The sequence below is a fragment of the Rhipicephalus microplus genome, chromosome 2 (genome assembly GCF_043290135.1).
Source record: "Rhipicephalus microplus isolate Deutch F79 chromosome 2, USDA_Rmic, whole genome shotgun sequence".
Taxonomy (NCBI): Eukaryota; Metazoa; Arthropoda; class Arachnida; order Ixodida; family Ixodidae; genus Rhipicephalus; species Rhipicephalus microplus.
The window spans coordinates 248,767,381-248,794,621 of record NC_134701.1 but is presented as its reverse complement, the minus strand read 5'-3'; the positions used below and the strand labels follow the sequence as shown (position 1 = coordinate 248,794,621).

At 44.8% G+C, this 27,241-nt stretch overlaps 1 protein-coding gene across 2 annotated transcripts; it reads right to left on the bottom strand.

The window, feature by feature from the left end:
• Positions 1-4,798: 4,798 nt before the first annotated feature.
• LOC142776020 (uncharacterized) lies at positions 4,799-12,912 on the bottom strand. Of its 2 annotated transcripts, none has more exons than XM_075878829.1 (2): positions 11,787-12,912; positions 4,799-4,948 (listed from the first exon to the last, which is right to left on the bottom strand). In XM_075878829.1, exons 1-2 carry the CDS (start codon positions 12,376-12,378, stop codon positions 4,896-4,898), a joined length of 645 nt encoding a protein of 214 aa, XP_075734944.1. In that variant the 5' UTR covers positions 12,379-12,912; the 3' UTR covers positions 4,799-4,895. The 2 variants fall into 2 exon arrangements, with proteins under 2 accessions (XP_075734944.1, XP_075734936.1); XM_075878821.1 differs by having other exon boundaries at positions 11,727-12,911.
• Positions 12,913-27,241: the final 14,329 nt, after the last annotated feature.

Here is a 27,241-nt window from a genome sequence, read left to right as displayed (position 1 = left end):
CCTTGGAATCTCTGTTGTTCTTGGACTTGCTGGAATTGATGATGTTGCTGCGAAAAGACTTGAGGTGGCAGCCCTTTTTTACCATGACACTGACTTTCTGGGCAATTGAATGTGGTGTCGAGTGGGCAGGTAGTAGTCTCTAGGCTGTTGTGCTGCATTTCGGGTAATGAAGGTAATGCTTCAGAGTTGATAGATACATCATCAGGGGCTTCTTCACTGTTCGCTGCGAGTGGTTCTTGCGTCTGAATCTGGATGGTAGGTTCAGGGCTTGGCTGAGTATTCTCCGAGCTCCACAGCTCTATCCCGACCATTGTGAGCGTGCTAGATGTGAGGAGGGCGTTGTGAGCGACGAAAGAGCCAAGTGGCGGAAAACCAGGAGGTAGCCCAATTGTGCTGGATGGAAAATAAGCTGATCCAATGTGTGAAGACTGATTTTCACTCTTTGAGTCGTCATGGCATTGTTCGGCATTTTCCTCATGTGTCAGCTGGTCTACCATGAACAAGGCGTCCTTATGACACGAATAGTGACCGTTAGGAGCCTTTGAAGAGCTGCGTCGTAGAAAACCAGGTGGTGGACCATGTATGCCAGACGAAGCATGAAAGGCATCAGTAGGGTGAGCGACGTCTCGTGTCGTATGTTGAAGCGATGACTTCGGAAATGCTGACTTTCGCGCAGAAGGGATGCGCGCTTGACGGTTAGGTTTTTCCGAATATACGCATGGCCTTCTGTAAGTAAACGCATGTGCCACTTCGTCTTGAGGCACTTGTCGATTCGCGCTGGACTTTCGAATGCATGAGGACTGCTTAGGAAATTGACGATAGTGTGCAGTTGTCTCTAGATGGTTGCCAATGAGTAAGTCTTGGTCATAATCATTAAAACGGGTAATCATCTCCTCTTTGATTTTTTGCCATGACTCGTCGTTCTCGAAAATGTGAATCAGGTAAAATTTGAATGCCTCACCAGTGACGTAGTCGCTGAAGTTCGTAACCATCTCCCGTTCCGACCAGGATGCAGCGGCGGCGTGGACCTTGAATAGGTTGAACCAGTCCTGTACGGGTCCGTCGTCCGCTGATCCGGTGTACTTGGGGATGTCGAGGTCAGCCGATGGTTTTGTCATGGTGCTGGTCGTTGTCCTTCTAGGCGATGATTCGGTAGTCAATGTATGGGCAGGGTGTCTTCTGTAGAACTGCGTCGATGCTGAGCGACTGATGAAGGGGCAGGCAGGTCTCCATCCTGTCGACTTGTGTGACGCTATGATGAATCGGAGACGTGGCCTGGCTCATACTCCGTGTTTATTCCATTTTCACTTCTTCCTTCTCGACCTCTACTACTAACTCCTAACTATCGCTACCTTCTTACGTTACATATATATATGCACCTGCAGCAATGTTTTTCAGTGTTCTGCTGTAACAATGCTTCAGAAACAGGTGGGAACTCTGGATTAGTGTCCACCGTGTAAATTTACAGGTGATTTTGCGGGTACATTTATAAAGTACATGTAGCTATAGTTCGTAGTATGCTCCATGTAAATTAACTGATACTTTTAATGTGCTGAACCAAATGGCAGCCGGTAATGTGATCTAGAGTCTGCAGCCTACATTTCCTTGGCGGAAAATCTTCGACTGCAGATCCAGCAATTTTCTCTCGTACACTGGGGCCACTTTAGATGCCAAGCGTGTTATGGTCGAGTTCAATGCTGTGTGCGGCGTGACCACCCTTGCTGCGCATGCGCGTCCCCTCCCCGTCTCTCTTTTCTCCTACACTCCCCCTTCTCTCGACTCGCACCACCGACGCAAGCAGCATCTGATAGCGAGTTCCTTGATAAAAAAAAAAAAATGACTGCTAGCACTGCCCAACCGTTCACTGGCCACCCCGTATTAGGCACTGGATATTCACCTCCAAGGTAGTGCTGGTGATAGATTTCTCTTGTGCGTTGTTGAACAATGAAAATGAGCAGAGTGCGCGTTATACTTAGTTAAAAATGTACTGAGGGTCTCTGCATTTAATAAGAGTCTTGTGTCTCTCACCCATTAGCAGTGATTGGCATGTTACAGAAAGAAACACCGGTCCATCACTGCGTGCTTAGCGCCTCGTCCCCAGGTTGATCTCCTGCGCAACGCCACGATGAGAGCCAGCGTCCACGGCGCCGCCTGTGTAAGCGTTAGCGCCCGCTGCTTCACACGTATGCATGGTTCCCTTTAGTGGGAGAGAGCAATTTTTCTTCCACCATCAGTTTGTCTATCGGCGCAGATCGCAGACTGCGCAGCTCGTAAGCAGGAGCCGTACATTAGGAATAAGCCCTGCATGCCTTACCAAATGCATCGCGTACCACGAGATTTTAAATATTTATTCCCCATCTGCAGCAGTTAACCTAAACAGCACTGCGCGCGCAATCAAAGCCACGCCACGTCAATGTATCTATATAACTCGGTGACAGCTAAGACATCATGTGCGAAGATGGCACGTGGCTAAGTTACTCAAGGACTCATGCAAATTCAACTTGCGATCAACCAGCTATAGTTCCCAAAGTGAGCAATTAAAGAAATGTAACAGCTATTATCACATCAGGTATTGCCTCTCACTCACATAATAGCCTGTCAAATGTGAGCAGCTTTAATACACCAACAGGTGCGTACGACGAATAAGGCATATATCCTTTGATTGCTGCACATCATTTACTTATAGGCTTTACCGCAACGCTTTCGCAATGCAGTGAAGCTTAATCATCTTTTGGTAATTGTCTTTTTGTCTGTTTGAAAAGGACTCGCCAAGATGCATACTTGGCCTGAGCAGTCGCAAATGCTTATTTTTGTTTGATGCACAAGTGGCCTGTGCATGCGTTCATTTCGTATCATGTAATGCTCTTCTGCTCACGCTGGCTTTACCGCAGTGCTTTTTCCATGCGGTGAAGCTTGATCATAGTTTGGTATTTGTCCTTTTGTTTGCCTGAAACGGACGTGCCAAGATGCATATTTGGCCTGAGCAGTCGCAAATGCTTATATTTGTTTGATGCACAAGTGGCTTGTGCATGCGTTCATTTCGTATCATGTAATGTTCTTTTGCTCACGCTGGCTTTACCGCAATGCTTTCGCAATGCAGTGAAGCTTAATCATCTTTTGGTAATTGTCTTTTTGTCTGTTTGAAAAGGACTCGCCAAGATGCATACTTGGCCTGAGCAGTCGCAAATGCTTATTTTTGTTTGATGCACAAGTGGCCTGTACATGCGTTCATTTCGTATCATGTAACGCTCTTCTGCTCACGCTGGCTTTACCGCAGTGCTTTTTCCATGCAGTGAAGCTTGATCATAGTTTGGTATTTGTCCTTTTGTTTGCCTGAAACGGACGTGCCAAGATGCATATTTGGCCTGAGCAGTCGCAAATGCTTATATTTGTTTGATGCACAAGTGGCTTGTGCATGCGTTCATTTCGTATCATGTAATGTTCTTTTGCTCACGCTGGCTTTACCGCAATGCTTTCGCAATGCAGTGAAGCTTAATCATCTTTTGGTAATTGTCTTTTTGTCTGTTTGAAAAGGACTCGCCAAGATGCATACTTGGCCTGAGCAGTCGCAAATGCTTATTTTTGTTTGATGCACAAGTGGCCTGTACATGCGTTCATTTCGTATCATGTAACGCTCTTCTGCTCACGCTGGCTTTACCGCAGTGCTTTTTCCATGCAGTGAAGCTTGATCATAGTTTGGTATTTGTCCTTTTGTTTGCCTGAAACGGACGTGCCAAGATGCATATTTGGCCTGAGCAGTCGCAAATGCTTATATTTGTTTGATGCACAAGTGGCCTGTGCGTGCGTTCATTTCGTATCATGTAATGCTCTTCTGCTCACGCTGGCTTTACCACAGTGCTTTTTCCATGCAGTGAAGCTTAATCATCTTTTGGTAATTGTCTTTTTGTCTGTTTGAAAAGGACTCGCCAAGATGCATACTTGGCCTGAGCAGTCGCAAATGCTTATTTTTGTTTGATGCACAAGTGGCCTGTGCATGCGTTCATTTCGTATCATGTAATGCTCTTCTGCTCACGCTGGCTTTACCGCAGTGCTTTTTCTATGCGGTGAAGCTTGATCATAGTTTGGTATTTGTCCTTTTGTTTGCCTGAAACGGACGTGCCAAGATGCATACTTGGCCTGAGCAGTCGCAAATGCTTATATTTGTTTGATGCACAAGTGGCCTGTGCATGCGTTCATTTCGTATCATGTAATGCTCTTCTGCTCACGCTGGCTTTACCGCAGTGCTTTCAGAAGGCAGTGAAGCTTGACCATACTTGCTTTTACGTGCCTTGCGACTTATCAAAGTTTTGTAATAGCTCAACTGTTGACGCTAGAAGTGATGCATTCTATGTGAAAGTTTTATACTTAACTTCGGGGATTCATGTTTTCATAAAGTTTTCACAATATATCAGTAAGGTCGAGTTGGAAACTATGCATTTTTGGAAAACGCCCACGAACACGACGGAGACACGAGATTAGAAAGACTCAGTACTTCGCCTTTGTCTTGTCCCTCCGTCGTTTTCACGTTCATTTTCAAAGTATCTATCAAAATGCTGACAACGCTGTTTCACTGCCAGCAACCTTTGGCGTGTAAGAAAGGGAGCTAAATTTTCTCTCAGCCTGTAAACCAAGCAATTGCGGCTACTCGATGTGCGATAAATAAAAGACCAAAATTAAGAATGACCAGCTGATGTTGATAACAGGTGCTCATAGCAGCACTTTTTTGCTGTGCACTTGAATTCCTGTCTTATGTAATGTTATGGTCCGTGAGTACACAATGACACTACTACAACTAAGAAAAATTTTACTAACATTTATTTGTAAAATAACTGCTACAAAATAGAATTCTGATCCCCTTCTTAGTAGTTGCATAATTTAGCTAGAAGAAGACAGCATCATCCAACTTCCTGATGACTTGACAACAGGGTGAGTCCACAATGTACTGGACCTGTACAAGATGAAGAAAACAGACGAAAAAAACAACAGATAAATCAAAGAGTTTAAAAAATGGCACCTGAAACTTTCAACTTGCCCACCACAGCAGTGAAAAGACTCCTGTTGTCATATGTATTTTCTGCCTGTTGGTCCGCGGGCACAAGTGCCAGTCTTGTTTATTAATAGAAGCTGCTTAGCATCACTTCATTGCAAGACTTTTCTCTATCCGCCACCCGAGAACGCGCTCTGTAGCGGTCAGGCTCCGCCTAGAGACTTGTGGCAGTGTGACGTTAATGTGGGCAATATATACACAGACTTTGGTTGCTTAATTTGTAGCAAACTCATTGTGAGCAAATTTCATAGTTGCATTCATAAAATATTTGAATGTTATATTGTAATATAACACTAAAATGCTGAGGCTTTAGAGCATTACAAACTCAGCCTGCCTACATTAACAATCCCAGTGCCACAGGCATGCAAGAACTGCTTGCATAATCATGAATCAACTAAACCATTTTGATATATTGACAGGTTTTCAAAAATGACTATTTTTGAAAATTTTATATTCATATTTTTCTCTTAAAGGGCAAGTTACTGTTGCTGAAAAGAAAAAAAAGCAAATCATATACAATATCTGATACTTTTTGTTTGCAGTTTACAGCTGCACATGGTAAAAGGCTGCATGCATGAGTATTTGCTGTGTGCCATTCATGATAGTATTTCCGAAATCCTTATTCAATTGACATTTAGTGATCAGCCTATAAATTTTCTTGTTTTTTATTTTTTATTCCGTGCATTAGATATGAATATATTTTAGTTCAGGAAAATTTGCTCAACAAAGGGAAGTTTTCTACTTTTGGCAAAAAAACAAAACAAAGCAAGAACTAGTTCTAGAACTTTTATGAAAGAGACAGGTGTGAGGTTTGACGTGATGAGAAGTCAATAAAGAAGGAATGCCACAGAAAGGATTGCCTCAACAAAGGAATTTGGTTCGTTGGGGTAACATACATTTGGCAATGTTTTTATGTACTTCTAGTTAACGCTCCACCACTAGCTTACAACAAGGAAAAAAAATAAGGTGGTGCATGCAGAAAGTTAACTCATCACATAATGTGAAAATTTGACCCAGAACAAGAGAAGGAACAAAGACGAGTGCTCACCTCCAACAAGATTTATCTTGAAGAGCAAACATATATACTCTTGAAATGCAAAAAATAGACAAATCATTCAAAAAGCCCACAACTGCCATGCACGAAAACCTTACATCCTCAGCAAAGACAATTCGTTTTGACAAATCCCTAGAGACAGAGTGAGAGAAAGTACTGATGCAGTTCAGCTCTAGTCTACAAATCTTTTTCGCCACGACAATTTCTCTTGTAGTTTTTTTTTTCCCAATGATAATGGTGTCACACAAAAGTGGTTTGGAGCCACACCTGCTACAGTGCAAGGCCAAGAAACGATTGCGACCATTCTTGAGGTTACAAGGGTGTTTATTGCAGCACGTGTGGCTGCAAAATGATTTCGCGGGACATCATTATTGCTGGAAGAAAAAACAACAAATAAAATGACAAGAGAAATTATCGAGGCAAAGAGGATTTGTAGACTAGAGCTGAACTGCATCAGCACTATGTCTCGGGCTTTGTCAAATTGTCTTTTTTGAAAATGTAAGATATTTATTTGCGCATGGCAGTTGTGGGCGTCTTGAATGATTTGCCTGATTTTCACATTTCAGGAGTATATATGTGTTTGCTCTTCAAGATAAATCTTCTTGGAAGTGAGCACTCGTGTTTGTTCCTTCTCTTGTCCTGGGTCAAATTTTTGAGCTATGTGATCCGTTATGCATTACCAACATGCCTAACTTCATACTTTCGATCCCTGAAGTCAGTCCCTAAAGGGCCACTCACCAGGTCCCATAACAAACTGTGGAAGTTGTGTATCTAACGGAGAGCATTATACCACAAAAAGTTTTTCAATCGGTTCATTACGAGCTGAGAAAACAGTTTCTTCTTTTTTTAACAGCAGGAAACAAGGATGAAAGGAGGCAAGCTCAAAACCCTTGCCACTCCCCTGTGTAGCCTTCACAAGCCAAATCTCTTTCCTACCCTCTCCAGCATCCAACCAAGAGGTCACGTGCACATGACGTGCTCAAACAAGCCCAACCCTCGAGCGGTGTCGTTTTGTTGACCAGCATTCTATTGTGTCTACTGCCTGTTCTTGCGACATTGTTTGGAAACGCTGGCTTTGATGCGGTTGAAAAGATGAGCATAATGAGTGCTCGAATGCGCAGGACCATTAATTTCTTTTCCAGGACAGGAGTCTGCTTGATGCAGTAACCGCGGAGACACAAACGCATGCGAAACGCCAGCACATTAGCTCGGCATCTCGTTGCAATTCACGGGGAAAAAATGCAAAAGACAAACACATTCTTCTATTGCGTCTCAATATGTATCCCAAGTTTTATTAATCTCTTTAAGCAACAAATTACATTAACTACGCATGTCACGTTAAATAATTTCCGTCATGTCACGTGCCACTGTTGGCAGCGTCAGAGCACAGTCGTATACATATAGGACCAACGTCACTGCACTGCTGTGTATGTAGGGCGATTCATACTTGCACATCATAACCTCCTTCTCTGGGGGCGCGACCCGAAAAAAAGGGGGAGAAGCGTTCGTTTTGAAATTTGACCCATTTCCGCGTCGCATAGAGTTGCAATGTTTGGCAGACGTGACCATAAACTCCCAATGTGCGCATTGCACTTGTCAGCTCAAAATCGCCAAACCCGGTGAGTGGCCCTTTAAAGAAAAGCAAAAATTAGAGGAGGAGACATGAAGAATGCTTAGAAATTTTGCCATATGTCTACACCAAAATGGAATGCTATTATTAATTAGAAAAATGTATCTTTTCCTTGGCAACCAGCAAACATGACTGAGAACACACGAATACTTTTTTGTCCAAGTTAGCTGCTAAAGAGCCGAGACAAGCTCCGTGAAATCCTCTTGAACAACTTGCACAAGTAATGTCCAATACTACCCCACTATATTGTGGTTGCCGGCAGACACAATGTAACTTGTAAATACTATCTCTTGGCTGTACGCGAGCAGCCATGGAGTTTATGAGGGGAAAGTCTTCGATCATACCATTCTGTATGCATTGCAGCAAATGTTTGCGTAGCATAACTTGGTTAAGGTTCAAAGTTTCTGGTTTTCTGCCTGACGCTATATAATACATGTTCGCAATTGCAAACAAGCCACAGTCAAGTGTGTTGCACTGGTTTTGTGCCTTCATTGTTTGAATGGTTAATGTTGGCGATTGTAATTTTAGAATATGACAGATTTGCCTAACAGCGTCAGGAGGGGTATCTTGATCAATTGAATCATATATGAAGACTGTGTTTTTGTCCGCACCAACATTTGTTACTGTAAGCCAATGATTGGGGTTCTGAACATGCAAGATTTGAACGAAAGGGCCTTTGATTTGAGTGAATTGTAAACATCGGCCCAGTAAGACATCTTGAAAGCCGACACAAGTAGGATACTTTTTCTGAATTAAATACTGTGCGACATTGATTACGCTATCTGATATGGAGGTGCCCTGTACCAGAACATTTAAATCTGCATCTGAAAGAGAATACCGTTTGTAGACATTTAGCATGTCTACTTTAACAGTTGCAAGGCCTACCTTTTTTACTTGATTTGGGAAAAATTTACGCTTGACAGCTCTCACTTTTTTTGGCCGCCCCCTTCTTGCTTTAACCAAAGGTACCACAAGTTTTGTACTGTTAGAATGCCCAAGATAACTTGTGGCAGTAGTTTGTGCTAACTGAGCTGGTGCAGCCTTTATGGCTGCTGAAGTTTGGTTACGAGGAAATGTGGTTAAATTTCTGAAGAAAGCCTCGCAGGACGAAAGTTTTTCCATTAACTCCTTCTCACCACAATTAGATAATACGTTAGCCACGGTTTTTGACATTTCGCAAAGACTCCTATAAGCATAAATATACTTCTCTTGTGCAGTGTCAAGCTTCACACAGGGTGGTGACTGAATGCTGCTTGTTACCACTGGTGTGGCACTAGTGGTTGTGCAGCTGTCACTCAGGAAATGATCCTTGCACCACCTGTCTGGTATGCAAGCCTTGTCGAAAAGATCTTGCTTAGTAAAGTCACGCACTGCTAAAATATGTGCACAAGGCAGAGTGTACTGGTTATAAAAAGCACATGTGCAAGAAGCCAAGCACAATGAAACACTGTACTGTGATCTTGGTGAAACTACAACATAAGAATTAGGAGTGGAAGTGACTTGATAACTTACATTTTTAAACTTCTCATACTGCTCTAGTACTTTACTTGTAGCCTCAGAAGTGCAATTACGGGACAATTCTAGCTGAAATGGGTCATTGAAATCATTTATGTTTAGGCTCAGCTTCATTTCTTTAAGCTTAGAGAACTGTAGAGATAAAGAATCATTATCAATGTAACCTACCAATGCTTCTATTGCTTGAACCAAATGCATGCTTGAAGAGAGATAATTTTTAATCTTTTGATTGTGGCACTCAATGCGATTATTAGTATTATTACCAAATGTAGGAAGGGCTTGCCGATATGCATGTACCCACATTTCCTTACACAAGTGCCAGTTATGCATATAGTAAGAAATGAAATCTGTGCAAGTCATAGCTTGGAGGTTAGCAAGCTTATCGAAGTAGTCTTGCTCAGTGGGGGAATAAACTAAGCTTTTTAAGAGAGGAAGCAACTGATCACGTTGCTGTCTAGCTTTTTCATTAACCTTTTGCTGGAAACAATGCAACACATGCCACGTACACAAAAGTATGTTAGAATTAGGAAGAATATTGGTTAAAATGCGCAGTTCATTGAGATCTTTATCAATCATCACTACTTTGCAAGCAGACACAACAAATGGGTTGAAATCTACAAACTTTGTGAACATGGGCTCAACAATTTCAGTCGTCTCATTTCGTAAGAAGGCATAACACACAGGTCTCCCACGACCACGACCATCTTGAACTAATATAGAGTAAAGAATATAACCCTCAATATTCACTTTATACGTTCCATCAATAAATAGAATCTCTGGATACTTTTCCAAAATCTCACGCATGTGCGTTGTTTGAAGAAGTATGAATTGCAGGTTATTATTTTGATTCATTTCATAGTGAATAACCCAGTTTGGATTATTTTTTAGCAAGGTCTCTACCTTCTCTAAAACCATTTCACCATGAGCCTGCTCATTGCGGATAGGAATAGAAAATCGTTGCTTGTAATTATTAATGTCCTTTGTAGTTAACTTCTTACCAGTTTTTTGCTCGACCAAGTTTTTAAAATCCTTTGCGCCAATATTACATTTAGCTAAGTCAAAGAATTCTTCTTTTTCTCCATGATTCAGGAGCCTCTTCTGAGGATACAAATCATAATATTCTGTGGGATGGTTATGCTTAGCTTGTAGTTTAGTTATCTTGTAGTGCAGAGTAGGCGATTTACATAGGCTTACCGATACTGTCATTTCACAGCCAGTACCATTGTAAGCTTGCTTTGGTCGCTTTCCTATCCCCCTGGGCTTTATTGTGCGACCGTGAATGCAGCTATATTTAATCCTAATATACTCGGAGTCCTTATCTTCTGATGTGAATGGACTTTTATTACTCTTATTTATCATGACTACATGCCTGCCCTCCCTGCACCACTCATCAAAGCTTTTCTTAAAAGAAGGAAAGTTATCAAATGTTGCATTTAAATAAACTTTGCTACCCCCACCATATAGTGTATTTACTGGGTTATTGAGGACAGTTGGGTTGGCACCAGTGTTTACACAAATAGCCTGGGCATCAGGGCTGGCAGGCCTGCTTCTGGATGTCAAAGCAGCCTCACAATACTTGTACTGCACAGCTGCAGTGCACCCAGCTTCCATAGGGTCACCAGCCTCTGTGCCAGGATCGCGCTCAATTCGCATGCAATCCCGAGTCAGTGCTGGTAGATGGCTTTTGCAGACAGAAACCTCGTTCACAGCGTCATTCGTGACAGATTCACAGTGAGTCGCGGAACTAACTGAGCAATCTTTCAACTGCTTGCTAGGAACACGCTGCACCTTTTTAAAACTATCACGAATGACGTTGTGCAAGACACTGGCTCGTCCTTCAGGCTTTCTACCACAGACAGCGGAAGAAGCAGACTGAATCTGTTTCTGGCTCACAACTGCTGTCATAGGTGAAGTGGACCTGATGGACTTGGCAGCTGTCACAGCAAGAACTTTGCCTTCACTGTCTGCACACAGTTTAGAGCTCTGTTCTTGCTTGTGCAGTGCCGCAGCCTTCCGCCGGCTCTTCTTTGACTGCACCAGTTTCCACTCACTGTCGCCACACTGGCCGACAGCCTGTGGCACAGCTGCTTTTCCAGCACTGGCCTCCTCTTCCTCCACAGAAGAGCGCACAAGAGCACTCTCATGCTCCTGTGAGGCTCTCCTTATTTTCCTGTCACAAGTGGTGCTTGCACCTCGACTAGGGATCATTGGCTGAATAGGCCTCTCCCCAGTGTTTCCCTTGCATGGTACACTTGTGCCATGGAAAATGGGGGAAGGCAGGCTGTCCCAGGTCCACCAAGCCTTGCTTCCCTTGCAGCGAACGCGGACACCGCCAACGAGCGTAAAGCCAATACCATGAATGGTACTGGCCAGTTGGTCAGTCTCGTGTCTCTGCATGAGAGCACTGCTGGTTTTCCAGACAGGAGCTGGTGCAGCGGAAGGTCCACCTACTGCTGGAGAATATTGAACTGCATGCATACCAAGTGCTGGAAAATCGACTTCCAAGTTGATGGAAAAGTGCTCCTGCCGAGCCCACCCACTCCATGCAGATGCCTTGGACTCCTTGTAGGACTGTTGGATGTGTCTCCTCTCTAGATGGGTGGACAAGGCACAGGCCTCACGGTGCAGGAAGTCTGCCAGCACCTTGTTGCCAAGCCGGCTGGGGTGGACACCATCCCTGCTCAGGAATCCAGGCCAGCTGTCCACAAGACTATCCAGGATAGTGAAGCCCCTCTCCAGGCAAAGCTGTGCGAGTGCGGCATTCACATTCCTGTAGTGGTCATTCAAATGACAAACATCACACAACTGTTCTTCCCCTTGGCGGTACCGATTCTGCCCCCGAGGAAGAATGGCAGAAAAAGCTACATGCAACGTGGGATTGCTTTCGATGATTCCCTGAGCGAGCTGGCGATATTTGTCCATGCACATGTTGACACTGTCAACAGTGTTGTTTGTGCCAACATGTACAATGACAATATCAAAACTGGCCAGCTTGTCAGCAATCATTGAGAGCAAGTGCTCAATCCTTATTCCTCTGTGTGCGGCAACGCTAACAGACAAGCCACGGCGCGATGGGAAATACTGGTCGACGTATTTCACCATTGAATCGCCCGCTACTAACACACGCGTCATGTTGCGCACACTTTCAATTCAGAATTACACCACGAAAAAAAAAAGGAACAAGAAAGTGAATATTTAATCTAAAACACGGCTGTCAACTACGCAAATGCACTACGACACAGATACGAAGCACGTTAACACGGATGACCAAAGAAAGGGCCACGCACAGATACTGCTAAATCAGCCTATACGCGAAAAACCACAAAAATACGTATTGGGATGGATATAAACAACGTTAGTAAATATAAAATAGCAGTGAAAATAAGCGGTTGAGCTTAGATAAAGATGATGTTCGAGGCTTGCGAATATGTAGCAGAACAAGGCCTGTAGACAGCTCGCAGAAGCAGCAACCAGTCGTACTCCAGCAGCAGCAGTAGCAAGTGAGCGTCTGCTGGCCAGCTGAGCCACGTTCCGATTCGGTAAATTCGAACAACGCGCTAAATCGGAAACGACGTATGTCATGACAATTTTTGTGACGTCACTTCCGTGCGGCGCAGTAGCCGTCTCTGTGTGGGGATGGCTGGAGCGCCGCGCGGCGCAGCAGCCATTGCCTTCTTATATGTATACCTTGCTGCAACGAAAGCGCGACACCTTGCCGCATGAACAAAAATAACACCCAGTGTCGTATATTGTTATGGTGTCGCCACCTTTCGCAAAGCAAGCGAAGCTTTGTCTTGCTTTGGTGATTCGGGAGGGCAAAAGACTGTCATAACCTGTTTTTCTTCTACTAGGAGGCGCTGCCTGCAGCAAGCGTTAAACGAGAGTCTTTGAATGTTTCTTGTAGGACTCTGGTTAAACCAACGGCGGCCTGACGAAATAGGTGGCGAAGGTCTCAGACGATTCAAAAAGTACTTCTTTTTTTTTTTTTTTTTTTTAGAACGAGTAGGTGCTTTGATGGAGCAAGTATGGCGGACTGTGGCGCAAAGTAAATTACGCGACATGAGGCATAGAAGCAACAAGGAGGTAGCGACTCGCTTTCTTCCAGTCTTTTGTATAAGCCCCGTTTCACAAATTGTATTTTGCGCTGCAGTTAGGCGTACGCATGGGGGAAGGGGATGGGGCAGCCGCCCCCCTAATCTCCTAAGAGGGGGCGCAGTCATCCCTCTACGTTGCCATATAGGGGGTAGCAAGTCGGCGGGGGGGGGGGGGGGGGGGGGAGGGGGGGCGGGAAAGGCAAAGTGAGCCCCAAACATTGACATGAAAGGGGGGCGGCGCTGTGTAAAACCTCCCTCCCCCCCCCCCCCCTCCCTGAAGGGTAACCTTGCTCACACCTATTGGCTTACGTACGTGATCTCGGCCAACAAGACACGTCCATGCCCGCTCCGTTTTCCCATTTACCACTGGCGTAGAAGGGAGGGGGGATGGCAGGGATATAATTTTTTTTACTTACTCTTCTTCGCATAATTTTTTATTCTGCATGTGTATATATATACGCACTCATACAAGTACTAAATTTTCATATGGGTCACGTGACCGTTGACATCAATTGTCCAACGAGACGGAACGTCGAACGTGACTCAATTTCATATTTAGAAGATACATTAAAAATGCTAAAACAACTCGTTCATTCGGTTGAAACATGACTGAATGTTTTTTTAGCGTTTTTGAAATATTCGCTGCCGCGTCTTATGTTTCAGTAGTAATGTGTACTTTGTATAACTTAAATATTTTAATTTTTATGTAAGCATCTTTGTTATTCCGTTTAGTTTCGGCCAGAGATTTGACGTCGTACCCTCTTAAAGGATGTAGGTGGAAAAAACCAAAGTATGCAGCCCCCCCCCCCCCCCCCCCCCCCCCTCTGGTTTCTTCATTCCGGGTTTCCCACGCGAAAACTACATCATTATGAAGCATGCCACAGCCAGTGGCGCCATTTCGACTTTGACCACCTTGATGATAAGATGTTATTTCCTATATGAGTCACCGGAAACTTCCGGACCGGTCAAGAAAGCCAAGAAACCTGTGAAATACAAGCAAACACACCTATCGACCGGCATGAAATACACCGTCAATGCAAGACAAATTGACACAGCCAATTATTCTTACCAGGCATGGCGCAGTTCAACCAGAAATCATATAAGCAATACTTGTGATCTCAACATGCTTGTTAAAATCGAAACCCGTCAGTTTTTGAAGCTTTTCTACTTCTGTCTTGCAGGTTCACCAAAAGTATATTAAAAATATTCTTGAAACATGGCTTGAAGAGCTTTTAATGTATGAACATTTTCTTGATTGTAACTCTGCGTGTCTGGTATTCAAGATGACAGTTTTGAGTGCATTATGGTACTGTTCAAAGAGGTTGTAATAAGGGTCTTTGACATAAGGGTTCATTGTAATGTTGCGAGGTGGCAAAGGAAGCAGATCAGGATGCATAGTATTCGATGTTCACCAGAACGAAAGATGGACTTTATATAGAAAAACAAAAGAAAACAAAAAAAGGCGTGTTATGTCGAGACTTGGATGGATAAATGGACGGACAGGCAGGTCGATAGACAGACGGATTTGGTGAATGCGCCTTTGGTCACCTAAGAAACGCTTCGCATTTATAAACGTGATAGCGGGTATAGGGCTCAGCCAGAAGTTGTTTTGGGCTGTTCAACCATACTTTGTGCATGGCCTTGTATGTTTGAACCTACCCACCCTTTTGGCTACGCCACTGAAGCCACAAGAGCCACAGACGTTCAGCACATGCCTCTTTGTTTCTCATTTAGCATCGCTCGTTGAGATGCGAAGAATGATATGGAACTGGTTGTGTAACACAGTGGCGACGGCTCGTGTACTTGAGCTAAGTGAAAAGTACTCAATATATATCTCTTCATAAATTTATCTTCGGCCTAAAAATTTACTGAAGTCGTGAATATATGAACGTCCTGTCTTTGTGGGGTCATTATTCCATCGTCTAAAGCGACCTGCTGCCTTCTCAGCACACTGCACGAATAGTTCTTTTTGTTGTTTTGTTTTGGTACGTGGCCATAGGCCGACTCTTTTTGACTCGGAAGAAGGCGACTCTTAATGAAGACATTAACGGTCTCGCGTCCTGAATGCAGTGTACCCGCTTCAAGCTTACGCGTCACACGCCCCATTAGTGTACCCTTTCCATCATATCATGTATACTCGTTTTCAGTTTCTCAGAGCGTCGTTGCTTTCATCACGCGTGCAAGCCGACTCATAATGATGCAGTCCGTTTAAACCACGCTTGTTCCTCGCGTACAGCACTGGCCTGCTTGATTACGCCTCTCCTCCAGCCCTACTTTCGTGATCGCGTAAATCTCGCCGAATCGCATTAGGCCGGCTCGTGAACGGAGCGCCAGTAGCCGGGCGTGATGTGAACTTACACTCCGGACAGCGCGCGCAATATATGGATGCCCGCGGGAGGTCGGCGCCCAGGATGCCCTGACGGCTTGCGCTGAGCGCCGCGAACCGAAGCACGCCACGCAGATCTCGGTGACGTTGACGCAAACTTACGGCCGGTTCCTACGCGGCTCGTTAACTCGGCGGAAAGACGCTAATTGCCCGATGCCGGCCTTTGATCCACGACTACACCGTTATTGCACCAGCGAAGCCAATATTTACGACGACGATATGGCCGCATCTTTATGCCCGCGCCCTTTGGTAAGAAACACACTGCGTCCCCTGTATCCGGTGTTTGCGTATTCACACGCGGCCGACTCCAAACGGCGGTCGATCGTTTGAAGGGAGTTCCGTAGCCCGACGTGCCGTAAAAGTTGTCGCTGTTTATTATCCTATACGTCGACTTTTGCGGCGTCGCTCTGTCAGCTGTGCGTCAAACACTGAGCTGTTTGTTGGCATGTACCGTACCTTTACGTGCTTCGTCGAATTGCTATGAAGTACACGAAAGATGAACGTGTCACGCAAAAGGGTGCAGGTACAACATTGCAGTGCTCTGTATGACCAGGTTGGAAGGTAATTAGTTTTGCCGGTTACGGTGAAGGAATGTCGAGTCGATGCAGGGGCACCGGTCTAGCTATAGAATATGCATTTCCAGGGGGAACCCTCGGGCCAGTTCTATGTTGATTGAAAGCATTTGTGTTTTTTTTTCGACGCTTAATTCGGCAGCTAGTGTTAATGAGGCCGGCGCCTGATGCCATGGACCACACAACGTCAAGTTAGTGTCAGCTTCTAAGCGTTTGAGCTGTTTTCGTTGTAAACACACAGTTTCAGCAGTGCTTGTTTTTGGTGTACCGGTTACAGCTAAAAATAGAAAAATGTGGTATAAACGGGTGCACGTGTGTTTAAAAGTTTTGTAGCCCGAATATATGACACAGGCCGGAGGGGGGGCCTGCGAAAGAAGAGGATGAAGACTGTTTTTGCTGCTTGCGCTCACTCTGTCAGGAGGTTTATTAAAGGACGAAAGAGATTAAGACTATAGAACCAATGATTACTCTCTAATTTCTTGTTTTCAAATTGTTTTAGTTATTCATTTAGTTGTTGTTGTTGTTGCTTCGTTATCTATATTCGTAATTTTTAATTGTTAACTTCTGGTATTTATTTTGTCTCTTGTCGCTCTCAATATCTTAAAAGACGTAAGCTAACAAAACAAAAATACACTACCCGGTTGTTGGCCTATTTCGCAGCGTTCCACAGACTTCAGGCTCCACAGACTCCAGGATTCCACAGACTCCAGGCTCTTCTTCTTTGGAGCTGGTCTGTTTTTAGCTCTGCCATTTCTCTAATAAACGTGTATCCTGTTCACCGCTGAAGGCCTGCTATCGAGTGGCGGAGAGTGCCGGGTCCCGTTCCAATCGGGGAACTCCGCAACCCACCGACACTGCACAGCAGACCACTCCTACGTCCCCACCTTCCCGCTGTCCCGTAGGAGCGAGACCCAGTGATCTTCAGCGGTACCGATGAGCAGGATGTCGAAGACTGGCTGTCTTCGTACGAACGAGTAAGCGTCAATAATAACTAGGACGACAACGACAAAAGAAGAAGGATGACCTTAATTTTAGGTCTGGTGGTCGCATGAGGCCGTCTGTAACATTGTTCTGCCATTCACCAGGCGGGAAGTGCGCTTGTGCCAATACCTACTGTTGGCTGCGATTCTCTGCCTCCCACAGCCAGCAGCGGCGGATGCTCAACTATTTCACCAAGGCTATGGGGGGTTGAGGTACGTCCATAGGCCTTCGCAGAACGTTATGGGGCCATTTTTCCAGATGAGTACCCAGAAAGAACCGAGCACCAGGTCGGTGTGATCCTCTACCCATTGGGAACGACCGGTGGGTTCCAGGTCGGCACTAGGAAGCGAACCCGGTACCTGCTGCATTGAAAGTGAATGCTCTAACCATGTAGCCACCACTGTGGTCAAGAGGAAACACGGCAAAATTCCCATTCTCACATTTCTCTCTATTTTTTTTTTCGGTGTATGACTGAGCTCAGTGAAGACGTGAACATGCGTCGGCTATCTGATTTCGTGGTTGTAATGTTCTATACAGGATATTTTTATTACATGTATGTATTTATTTACCTTTAGTTAGATTTTGATATCAGGTGCTGCGAGGCTTGCAGAAATCCAGCAGCCTCTGAACACAAGAATATAGTCTCTTCGCTGCAGACCATTTTCATCAGAGATGGACAGCTCTTCTTATCTTCGGTGATATTTAGGCGCAAATTACCGTGCAGCAGGTATCTGCCACGACGCCATCAAAGAACCAACAGTCTTTCTCGGGTCGGCATCGTTCTACACTGAAGGAAAAGAGAAACAGAAAAAAAGGCAGCTAATTATTACGTGCGACGAGGTCCACAATTTACATGTCGGGTATCTGTGACGAGCTTAGAAATGTTGAATGGCAGAAGTGTAGGAGTGTTCGTGCTACGAGGTGTATGCGACACACGTGGTGGGGTGATAACTCTGAAAGAACACTGTGGCTAAGGTCGTGATAGAAGGATAGCTGGTAGTTTTCACAAAATACTTTAGATAGTTTTAAGTGCTCCGTCCCATTTGTTCCTTTGGAATCAGTGTGAATTTCAATTTGCGACTGGATGAAGATTTTAGCGTATTGGCCTAGATAGCACGCGAAGCTTAAGGAATGTGAGGAGGTAGAAGGACTTTTCATCGGCCGTCCCCCCACCAGTCGCTGCAGTGGTGATGCATGTCCGATTCGAAACAGCATTGCACGGGACCTGCAAGTCACTTTAAAGCTGCTTTAGTATATGCAATAATGTTTAACTTTCAAAGTCTCGATCGTGAACCACAATCACTGGCGCTATGGTGGGTGACCACTACTAATAAAAGCGAAAATGCAGTCTTTGCAAGATCATCATTGACCTTGTAGACCAATCCCAAACGTTTTCGCAAACATCGCGCCCTTGTTTGGAGAAACGATTGGCTTCAAGAGCAGAGCCTTGGTCCTTCGCTTTTATTCAAGTATGAACGTTCAATCTCAACGTCATTACATTTTCCCCTTTACCTTCCACCCCTGTTTCCTCATTGCTAAGCGCATGACACCGGCTCTTACGTTCATGTCCTTTTCTACCAATCTTTCAAGTAATGGCCCCTTGTGAACGGCACAACTCACAAACAGCCGTAAAGCAATGTTACTATTCCTGAGAGAGAGAGAGAGAAAGAAAGGCAGGGAGGTTAATCAGGTTGAACTTGGTTCGCTGTCCTACGGGGGGAATGGGTAAAGGAGATGGAAAGAACAGAGAAGGAAAGAGAGGAAAAATAAAGCACAATAGCACGGATTCCCAGAAAGCCATAAAACTGTGAACTGTCGCAGCATTCGGGTTGACTTCGACTGTATTAGATGAATTACACTGCAATCCATGATGTTGAAGAATGTTTGCCAAGACTGGCTCCAAGATATCTAGAACTTGCAGTGCACCTCGATCTTATGCTGTTGACAATCCAGCGAGGAGTGTTCGCATCGTGCTTGTCAATGACCTCAACAATAGTGAAGGTGTATACAACCTGGGCAATGCGCTCGTGTATGTACCCTTGATGGCACTGATAGCAACTTACAGTGTAAACGAGACCTTGTATGATCCTGGAGCACAGGCTACTTCAAAGCATCGCCCATCTTTCAACGTCACGTAACCTCGGACCCTCCTGTGGTCACCGATTCGACAGTCGCCTGCATGCATTTAAAATAAGTGTGGTTTTGCGTTAATCTACCGCAGTCTCACCGCATTGTTGAACTTCTCATTAGGCCTTCAAATAACAAAATACTGAGCAGATGATCTTCACCACAATCTTATTTTGACGGGTAACCTCTCTGCGAAAGTGGGTGGCCAGAGGAGCTGACCACACGTCTGCTATTGCAAGCATTTGCTGATCTCGCCGGCGTTCTTCATGAGCGAACTGCTCCTCGCGCGTTCTCGCACCACTCCACTCATGCTATGCACGACCATTAGACGGTTACCGTATATGTTGCCTAAAGGTAGCATATATGGTAACATTAGACAAACATGCCAACAAACGTTGCCAGGGCTACCAAACAAACAAGAACACTCATCACAAATGAAACCGAAAAGAAGCGGAATCACCAAATGTTCTCATTCTTGAAAACACCCCAACTTCAATAGAATGGATGGCAAGCTCAGCTGCTGAAACCAGAGGATATTTTTGCTTCTGTAGCTCTATAAGCGCACTTATTTAAAGTCTGAGTATTTCCTATAGCTGAGATATTCTATTGTTCGTAGCTTTAGCTGCTTTATAAATATCGTTTCATCGTTGTTTCCGCGGCAGAGCCTCACTTTCCGCCAATTTAAGCGGAATTTTCACTACATCTTGTAAAAGTCTGGTGACGTTTTCCTGTATATGCATTTATGAGTGAGAGCGCAAAGGAAATGACTTTTCTTACCATCCTATCATTTATAGCATGTAAGCAATTGGGATTCAGGTTTTAACGAACACTGAACGACAACGTCACAACTGAATGGAATAGTGTCGGAGTTCTCCACTCACCGTTTGCAAACTGTGCTTGGAATTGGAGCGACCGAAAAGGTGAAGGAGGTCGAAGAGCTATACTTTCGTCGGATAGCACAGCGAATACCAGGAAGACGACGACGACGCTGGGCCCGTTCGCCATTTTCTCAGGGTTTTCCCCTTATTATTCGCGTTAAGGACAAAGACACTCCGCGCCGTTATATATATAGAAAACTGTAAGCGTTCAAAAGTGTGCTAGTCGGTGATCAAAGGCTCGTCACACTCTAGAGCTGTGATCCCGGCCTGCGCACGAGGTGAAGCAATCGAGCGCTTGTTGTGTGCGCCATTCATCATCGCACCGCGATCGGCGATGGTGGCTCGCACTGTTTTCCGATGTGCTTCGACGACACGTCCATATTTCGTCGTGAAAATATAGCCCAACGTCGCTATATAACTCATCGAGTGTGCAAATGAGCTCAACGATGTGGCTGGCAGTTCAACGCGACGGTGACGTGACACCTGGTCAAGAGTGCGTGTATAGCGCTGGGGCGCCAGAACTTTCGCGTTCAGAAAGTTTGCAGCTGCAGTGACAAAACCGCTACTCGGCCTTTCATCGAGGAGAGCTAGACTATACCGTTACTTCAGCTCACATTAGGTGATCTAGCTGACAAATGAACGCTGCTAATCAGTCCTATAATTTGACAGTTCAACAGCCGCTGTCGTGACCCCTGTGCTTGACATCTTTTGTAGGATCCCCATACCTGCCCATACTGGCTCTCTCTGCTGCAGCGCGCAATCCCACATTCTATGTTACAGGTAGTTACTGAAACAGTGTAGCGAACTGAAGCCACTACTTACCTCCATAGCAGCCAACGTGGCAACTTGAAATGGCTGAAATGCTCCGGAACGGCTATCGCAGCGCGAGCGAGTACAGTGTGCTATGGCTGGTGTTTATCCCCCCTCCTCCATTTAGGTATTTTCATAATGACATCAAAAATTGATTCCTTGTTCAACTAATGTAACGAGATGAAGTTAGAAATGTGAGGTAGATGCACAGAAGACATTCGATTACCTTGGCGTGCACTGACGAAGTTCCCAAGCACAGCAGTTTTATGTGCGTATACCGTAAGAAACAGTTTCTCCTTCACTTCTGCGTAAACACCCAATCCCTAGAGCAGGTATGCGAGATGATGCTTGGCTTTTTTTTGCTCCCGGCTGCTTGGGCTGCTGTTGATGCACCAGTTAGCTTGAGGAGAGTGATGCGACAACATTTCGCAGAAATAAATTTTCCGTGAATAAGGGAAAAAAGTCCTCACCCCCCTTTCTTATCCTATGCATTTGTCATCAAACGACAGACAGACAGACAGACAGACAGACAGACAGACAGACAGACAGACAGACAGACAGACAGACAGACAGACAGACAGGCAGGCAGGCAGGCAGGCAGGCAGGCAGGCAGGCAGGCAGGCAGACGCATGATTCAGCTCAGAAAAACAAAAGGTACAACCAAAACGAACCGTAAAGGATGATCACCATGCGTCCAAAGGCAGACAAGCGACAGCAGGACATCGAAATCATCAGAAACTCAGGATAACCAAGCATCTACACTTTTCACCTTGTCAAAGCCAAAGGTACAAGAGCAACGTACACAGAAAACAAGTGATGTGGCTATGGTAATGTCGATGCTCTTCCTTGCTTTGAAGGCAATCCTGCGTGTATTTCCACTGGCAAATGACCTTCCAGAGGTGACCGTGATCTTTTCATTAGAACCTCTAGCAGTACAACAAAAATTGTTTTATAGCGAAACGGCTCTGCTAATGAACAACTGTTTCCGCAAAACAGCTGTGTTTCAGTGGAATGCCAATGGCCTTAGGTCCAAAAGCGCAGACTTCAGGAAGCTGGTTGCTTAGTATAGCTTCCCCGTTCTGTGTTTAAATGAAACCAAAGCTGGCCCTGGCTTTAGGATTTCTAATTATGTCACACATGCATCAAGAAGAAATCCAGGCTTGAGCAGGGCACTGTTATCGGTACGGCGCGACGTATCCTCTTTTCTTTTATACTCGTCGGGCTAGGACGTGCCAGAACGTGTAGGGTGCAAAATTCAATTCCAGAAACTTACCATCACCATAAGTTGTGTTTATTTCCAACCATCGACACGCATCTCCGAATCATCCCTGGTTCATTGTTTGGGTAAAACCCAGAAACCTGCCCTCATCTGTGCAAATTTTAATGCGCACAATACCACGTGGGGTAGTACTTATGCCGATTCACGTGGGAGAACACTTGAAAAAGAAATTAGTCGATGTTGTCTTGTACTGAATGATCGATCAGTAACGTTTTTAAGAGGTTATAATTATGCCAGTTGTCTAGATTTGGCTATAGTCTCCCCTGACATTGCACGAGATATGAACTGGTGTACAGACCTAGAAACACGAGGGAGTGACCATTACCCAGTTCTCATGCAACACCCAAGAATGCAAGTTCAAACGCAACATTGATTTCAAAGCTAACTGACTGGAAACTATTTTATGAACATAATGGACGTGACTTGGTGGGACTTGATGAACTGGATACATTTATATCTTGCATTAAAAGCAGTTATTTCCATGCGACAAGGTTTGCAGCCGTCCCAGCAGGGCACTGTAGTGTAGATGCATACTATGAGCGCCTACGAGCAATTAGAAGATGAGCAGAACGTCGCTATCGCCACACTGGAGGCTAAAAGATTACAATTAAGGAGAGTATGGCCACACACATCAAATATAACCAACACATGCAAAAGTTAGGTCGGGAAAATGGTGCGATTTCTGCAATTAATTAGCCCAATTCACTCCACTTCCGAAAATCTGACAAACAATCACCGTTTAAGTCATCCAGTATCACAGTGAAACCCATTCAGAGCCTTGGCCATATCTCTTGAATTATCTGATCGTGATGTTTCCAATACATTATGCACAATGCTGACTAGAACTGGGCAATCGGTTCTCAACACTACTGCACTGCCTAATTCTCTAGAGCAGCAAATCAAAGATGCATACGCTTTATGACATGCTCAACTGGATAACATGTATTCTCAACCAGAGTTGCGTACAGCTTTATCACTAATTCACGCAAGAACGGCAACCGGTCCCGATAACGTATCGTACAGTGTTTTGAAAAATCTAGGATCCAATGGCATGCCAGTTCTTCTACGGATATACAACGACATGTGGACGAAGGCGTACGTTCCAATGTGTTGGAAGGTCGCGAGAATCGTCCCACTGCTGAAGCCATGTAAATCACCGCTTTCGCTTGATTCACTCCGACCGGTCAGTCTCACCTTCGAATAACGCGTTCGATGCTCTAACCACTGAGCTATCACGGCGGATCAGTCAGTCTCACTAGCTGTGTATCTAAAGTCATGGACAAAATGGTTGACAAAAGATTACAGTAGTGTAATGAAGCTAACAACTCTCTTACAGAACAGATGGCTGGCTTCAGACGACGACGATGCACCATGGACTGCGTCTTCGACCTTTTTACATTCGTAGAACACGAGACGAGCTGTGGAAACATGGCTGTTGCAGCGTCATAGATATTAAGAAGGAGTTCGACTCCGTGAGCCACCTTTCTGTGCTTTACGGGCTTACCTCACTAGGGGTTCATGGTCGCATCTTTCAATGTATCGCCAACCTCCTGCGTAAGAGACAAATATACATTTCAACCAATAACGGAGACAGCGATCGCTTCAACATGAGCAGAGGTGTATCCCAAGGAAGCGTTCTAAGTCCACTTCTTTTCAATGCTGCAATGGCAGGTCTTTCAGAAGTGCTTCCCGAAGGCTCGAACATATCCATGTATGCAGACGACATATGCTGATGGACGTCCCACAAATCACTGGAAGGGATCGTACATTGGGTTCAACAAGGAATAAATGGAATAAATATTACCTTAAAAAGCGAGGCATGCAGATTTCTCCCGCCAAATTCGTAGTTCTGGCGTTCACTAGAAAGACAGTGAAAAACTTGAAACTTTTTGTATATGGCCAGAGAATCAAAATCGCACGAAAGCATCGCTTTCTTCGTGTTACCTTAGATAGCCAACTCAGATGGAGTCAGCGTATTGCTGATCTAGAAAATCAAGTGAACAGCACCATAAATGTTATACGTCGCATCACGGGAACAAAATGGGGCGGTACATCAGCGTCTCTCCTCCACGTCCATTGTGCACTAATCCGAACGAAAATTGCCTACTCTGCGCCAGTTCTCCACAACATCTCTCAGACGTCGCTACACCGACTTTAGCTGTTACAAGCACGAAGCTTACGCATATGTCTGGGGGTTCCACAGGCAACATAAAGTTTTCTGACACTGGCAGAGGCAAGAGAACCCAACTTTATATTAATTAGAAATGTTGAGACATGTCGGCACCGCTTTCGGTTAGTCACGCAACATCTTTCACATCCGCTCATATCCAACATCGTGAACCGGGCCGGAGCGCAAATACACCTTGTGTACCAACAGTACATTCCCCGGCTTCCTGTGTCGACACATTGTCCACTGGACCAAAACTACCCGCCATGGCTACTTGAGCTACCAACTATTGAAACGTCAATAAAAAGACTTCGCAGCAAACATGAAGTGCCAATCGTTGCCGCACAACAGTTGGCGTTACATGACCTGTTTGACAGGTACCAAGAATACACTCACGTGTACACTGACGGCTCCGTCACCAAAGAGACAACGACATCAGCATTTATAATTCCGGAATTGCACGAAGAATGTGCATGCTGGTTGGGCCACCCCTCCTCTTCAACAACGTCGGAGCTCGTAGCGATTTTGCTAGCCATAAGCTTTATTACACTGTCAACGACACCAAGAAAATGGGTGGTAATTACAGACTCTCTGGCAGCACTCGCATGTGTGGAAAATCCTACTTAAAGACACATTGACATGCGTATAGTATACGCTATACTAAAATAGCTTTCAGAAGCTACGAAGTCGAACCATCGGGTGGCATTTCAGTGGGTCTCCAGTCACTGCGGAATTAAGGGAAATGAAATGGCGGGTGAGTTGGCGAAAGCCGCTCATAATTATACGCAATCGTGCCACAATACGGTATCTAAATATGATGCAAATAGAATTTTAAGAACAACAAAACGTGAATTATGCCTGTCTACCTGGTTCAGAGCCAAAACAAATGAATCGATCCTATATTTTGTTGATCCTAATCTTGAATGCCAATTAGACCGTGACCTCCCAAGACGTATCAACACACTCCTACACCGCCTACGACTCGGAACTGCTTACACAAAGCACTTCCTACTTCGTATTAAGCGTGCAACATCGTCAGCATGTTCATGTCACCACGACGATGAGGATATTTGTCACCTCTTTCTCGACTGCCCGAAACACGACACACACCGAAGGCGACTGGAACAGGAACTCCATAAGTTGGATGCCGAGCGGCAATCTGCATTGAGTAAAATACTAGGTCCATGGCCATCTAAAACAAATGGCAAAGCAATGAAGCGGCTGCAACACTTTTTCGAAGAAACTAAGATTTGTGGCGACTACTGAGCGTACGAATGTTAAAAGTGAGCGTGGTGTCTACGTGTTTGTTCTGCCCACAGGAGTAATTTTGCTCTGACCCATGTAGGCCTGTATGTATGTATATGTGCTATTGTTTTTTTTCTTTATTTGTTCCAATCAAGTGGAAAAGGGTAGCCGTCGCCAGGTAACGGTGACAAAAACTTCTTCGTTTATTTTCTATTTCAATAGAAACATAACACAAAGAATATATCTGTTGCGGAATGAGAGGCCACTATGCGTACTGTTACGGCTTAATGAATTACATTTATTCAGAATTCGTATACATATTTCCACAGAGGGCTGCCTGTGTTGCCGCCATAATCCCATCTTGCCTGTCGAAAATATGGGTGTCACTCCAAACAATGTTCTCCGAGGCCTCCACATCAACGTGCCGCACTTCTGAAAGCAGGTGCTTCTAACATCTACCGAAAAGGTCCATTACGCTGCTTGAAAGTTCTTCGGGAGAACCATAACTGCAAAGAGTTTTTTTTTTAAATTATCAGTCGATTACATAATGTTGTAGGTTAATAGAATGCCAAAAAAAAAGGCGAGCTTCCTCTATAAGCGTAGGCTTGAAAGAGTGAAACTATGTGATTCTGAGGACTTTTCTGGTTCCTTCTAGATTGTTTATATAGGCCTTAGGTCACGCAGATTGTTCCTAAGTTGTTCCAAAGTTGTTACTAGTCTCTAACTAGGTAATATTAGGCAGCTTCTACGTTGATTTTCAGCGCTGAGAGGTTCGAGTTAAAGCTCAGACGGTCGCAGACAGGATACTGATCCCCAAACCCAAGAGACAGAATAAGTCAGTCGCGCTAAAACCAAATGATCGCACCTCTGATAGAACCACGGGCATGCCATCGTTGGCGTACGCCTACACCTTTCTTTGGTGGTCTTCTCGAAGTTCCCATTGCCTCGTGGCCGTCATCGCCATAGCCGCCGTCGTCCTGCGTTCTCTCGATATACGTGCTCGGAGTCTTCGGCTCGCAGCCGTTACTTCGCAACCACTTTTGGGGCTCATTTTTGTATTTTTCCATATTTGGTAGACCAGTGTGAGTATATGGCCAGATTTGACCAATTTCTGCGGCGCGCGCCCATTTATGACGATGATAGTTTTTTTGACAGGTCACACACACAAATTACGGCTATAGTTAAAGAGCCTCGCTTTTAATAAAGTGCGGGGTCGCAGGTGAGACACTACTATAGAACGGGTAAAGACGTAGATTAGCCTGTTCTCACGCTTACCTGAGAGAGAGAGAGAGAGAGAAAGAGGGGGAGAGATAGGTTTATTTACAGAACGGCTGACAGGCCAGTCTGAGCGATAGCATGCTCCAGGCTACTAATTGATGGCAAAGGGAAGAAAAAGATTAATGTACGAGAAGAGTGAACATACATTATTTTTCAACTGAGAAGGTGATATAGCAGT

What these genes read in the sequence shown, in the direction of transcription:
- LOC142776020 (XM_075878821.1), bottom strand. Translation starts at nt 12,378, where the DNA reads ATGACGCGTGTGTTAGTAGCGGGCGATTCAATGGTGAAATACGTCGAC. An exon ending in AGTCGATTTTCCAGCACTTG is followed by an intron (nt 4,949 to 11,726) that starts GTATGCATGCAG and finishes CATCTTGTACAG; the next exon opens with GTCCAGTACATTGTGGACTC.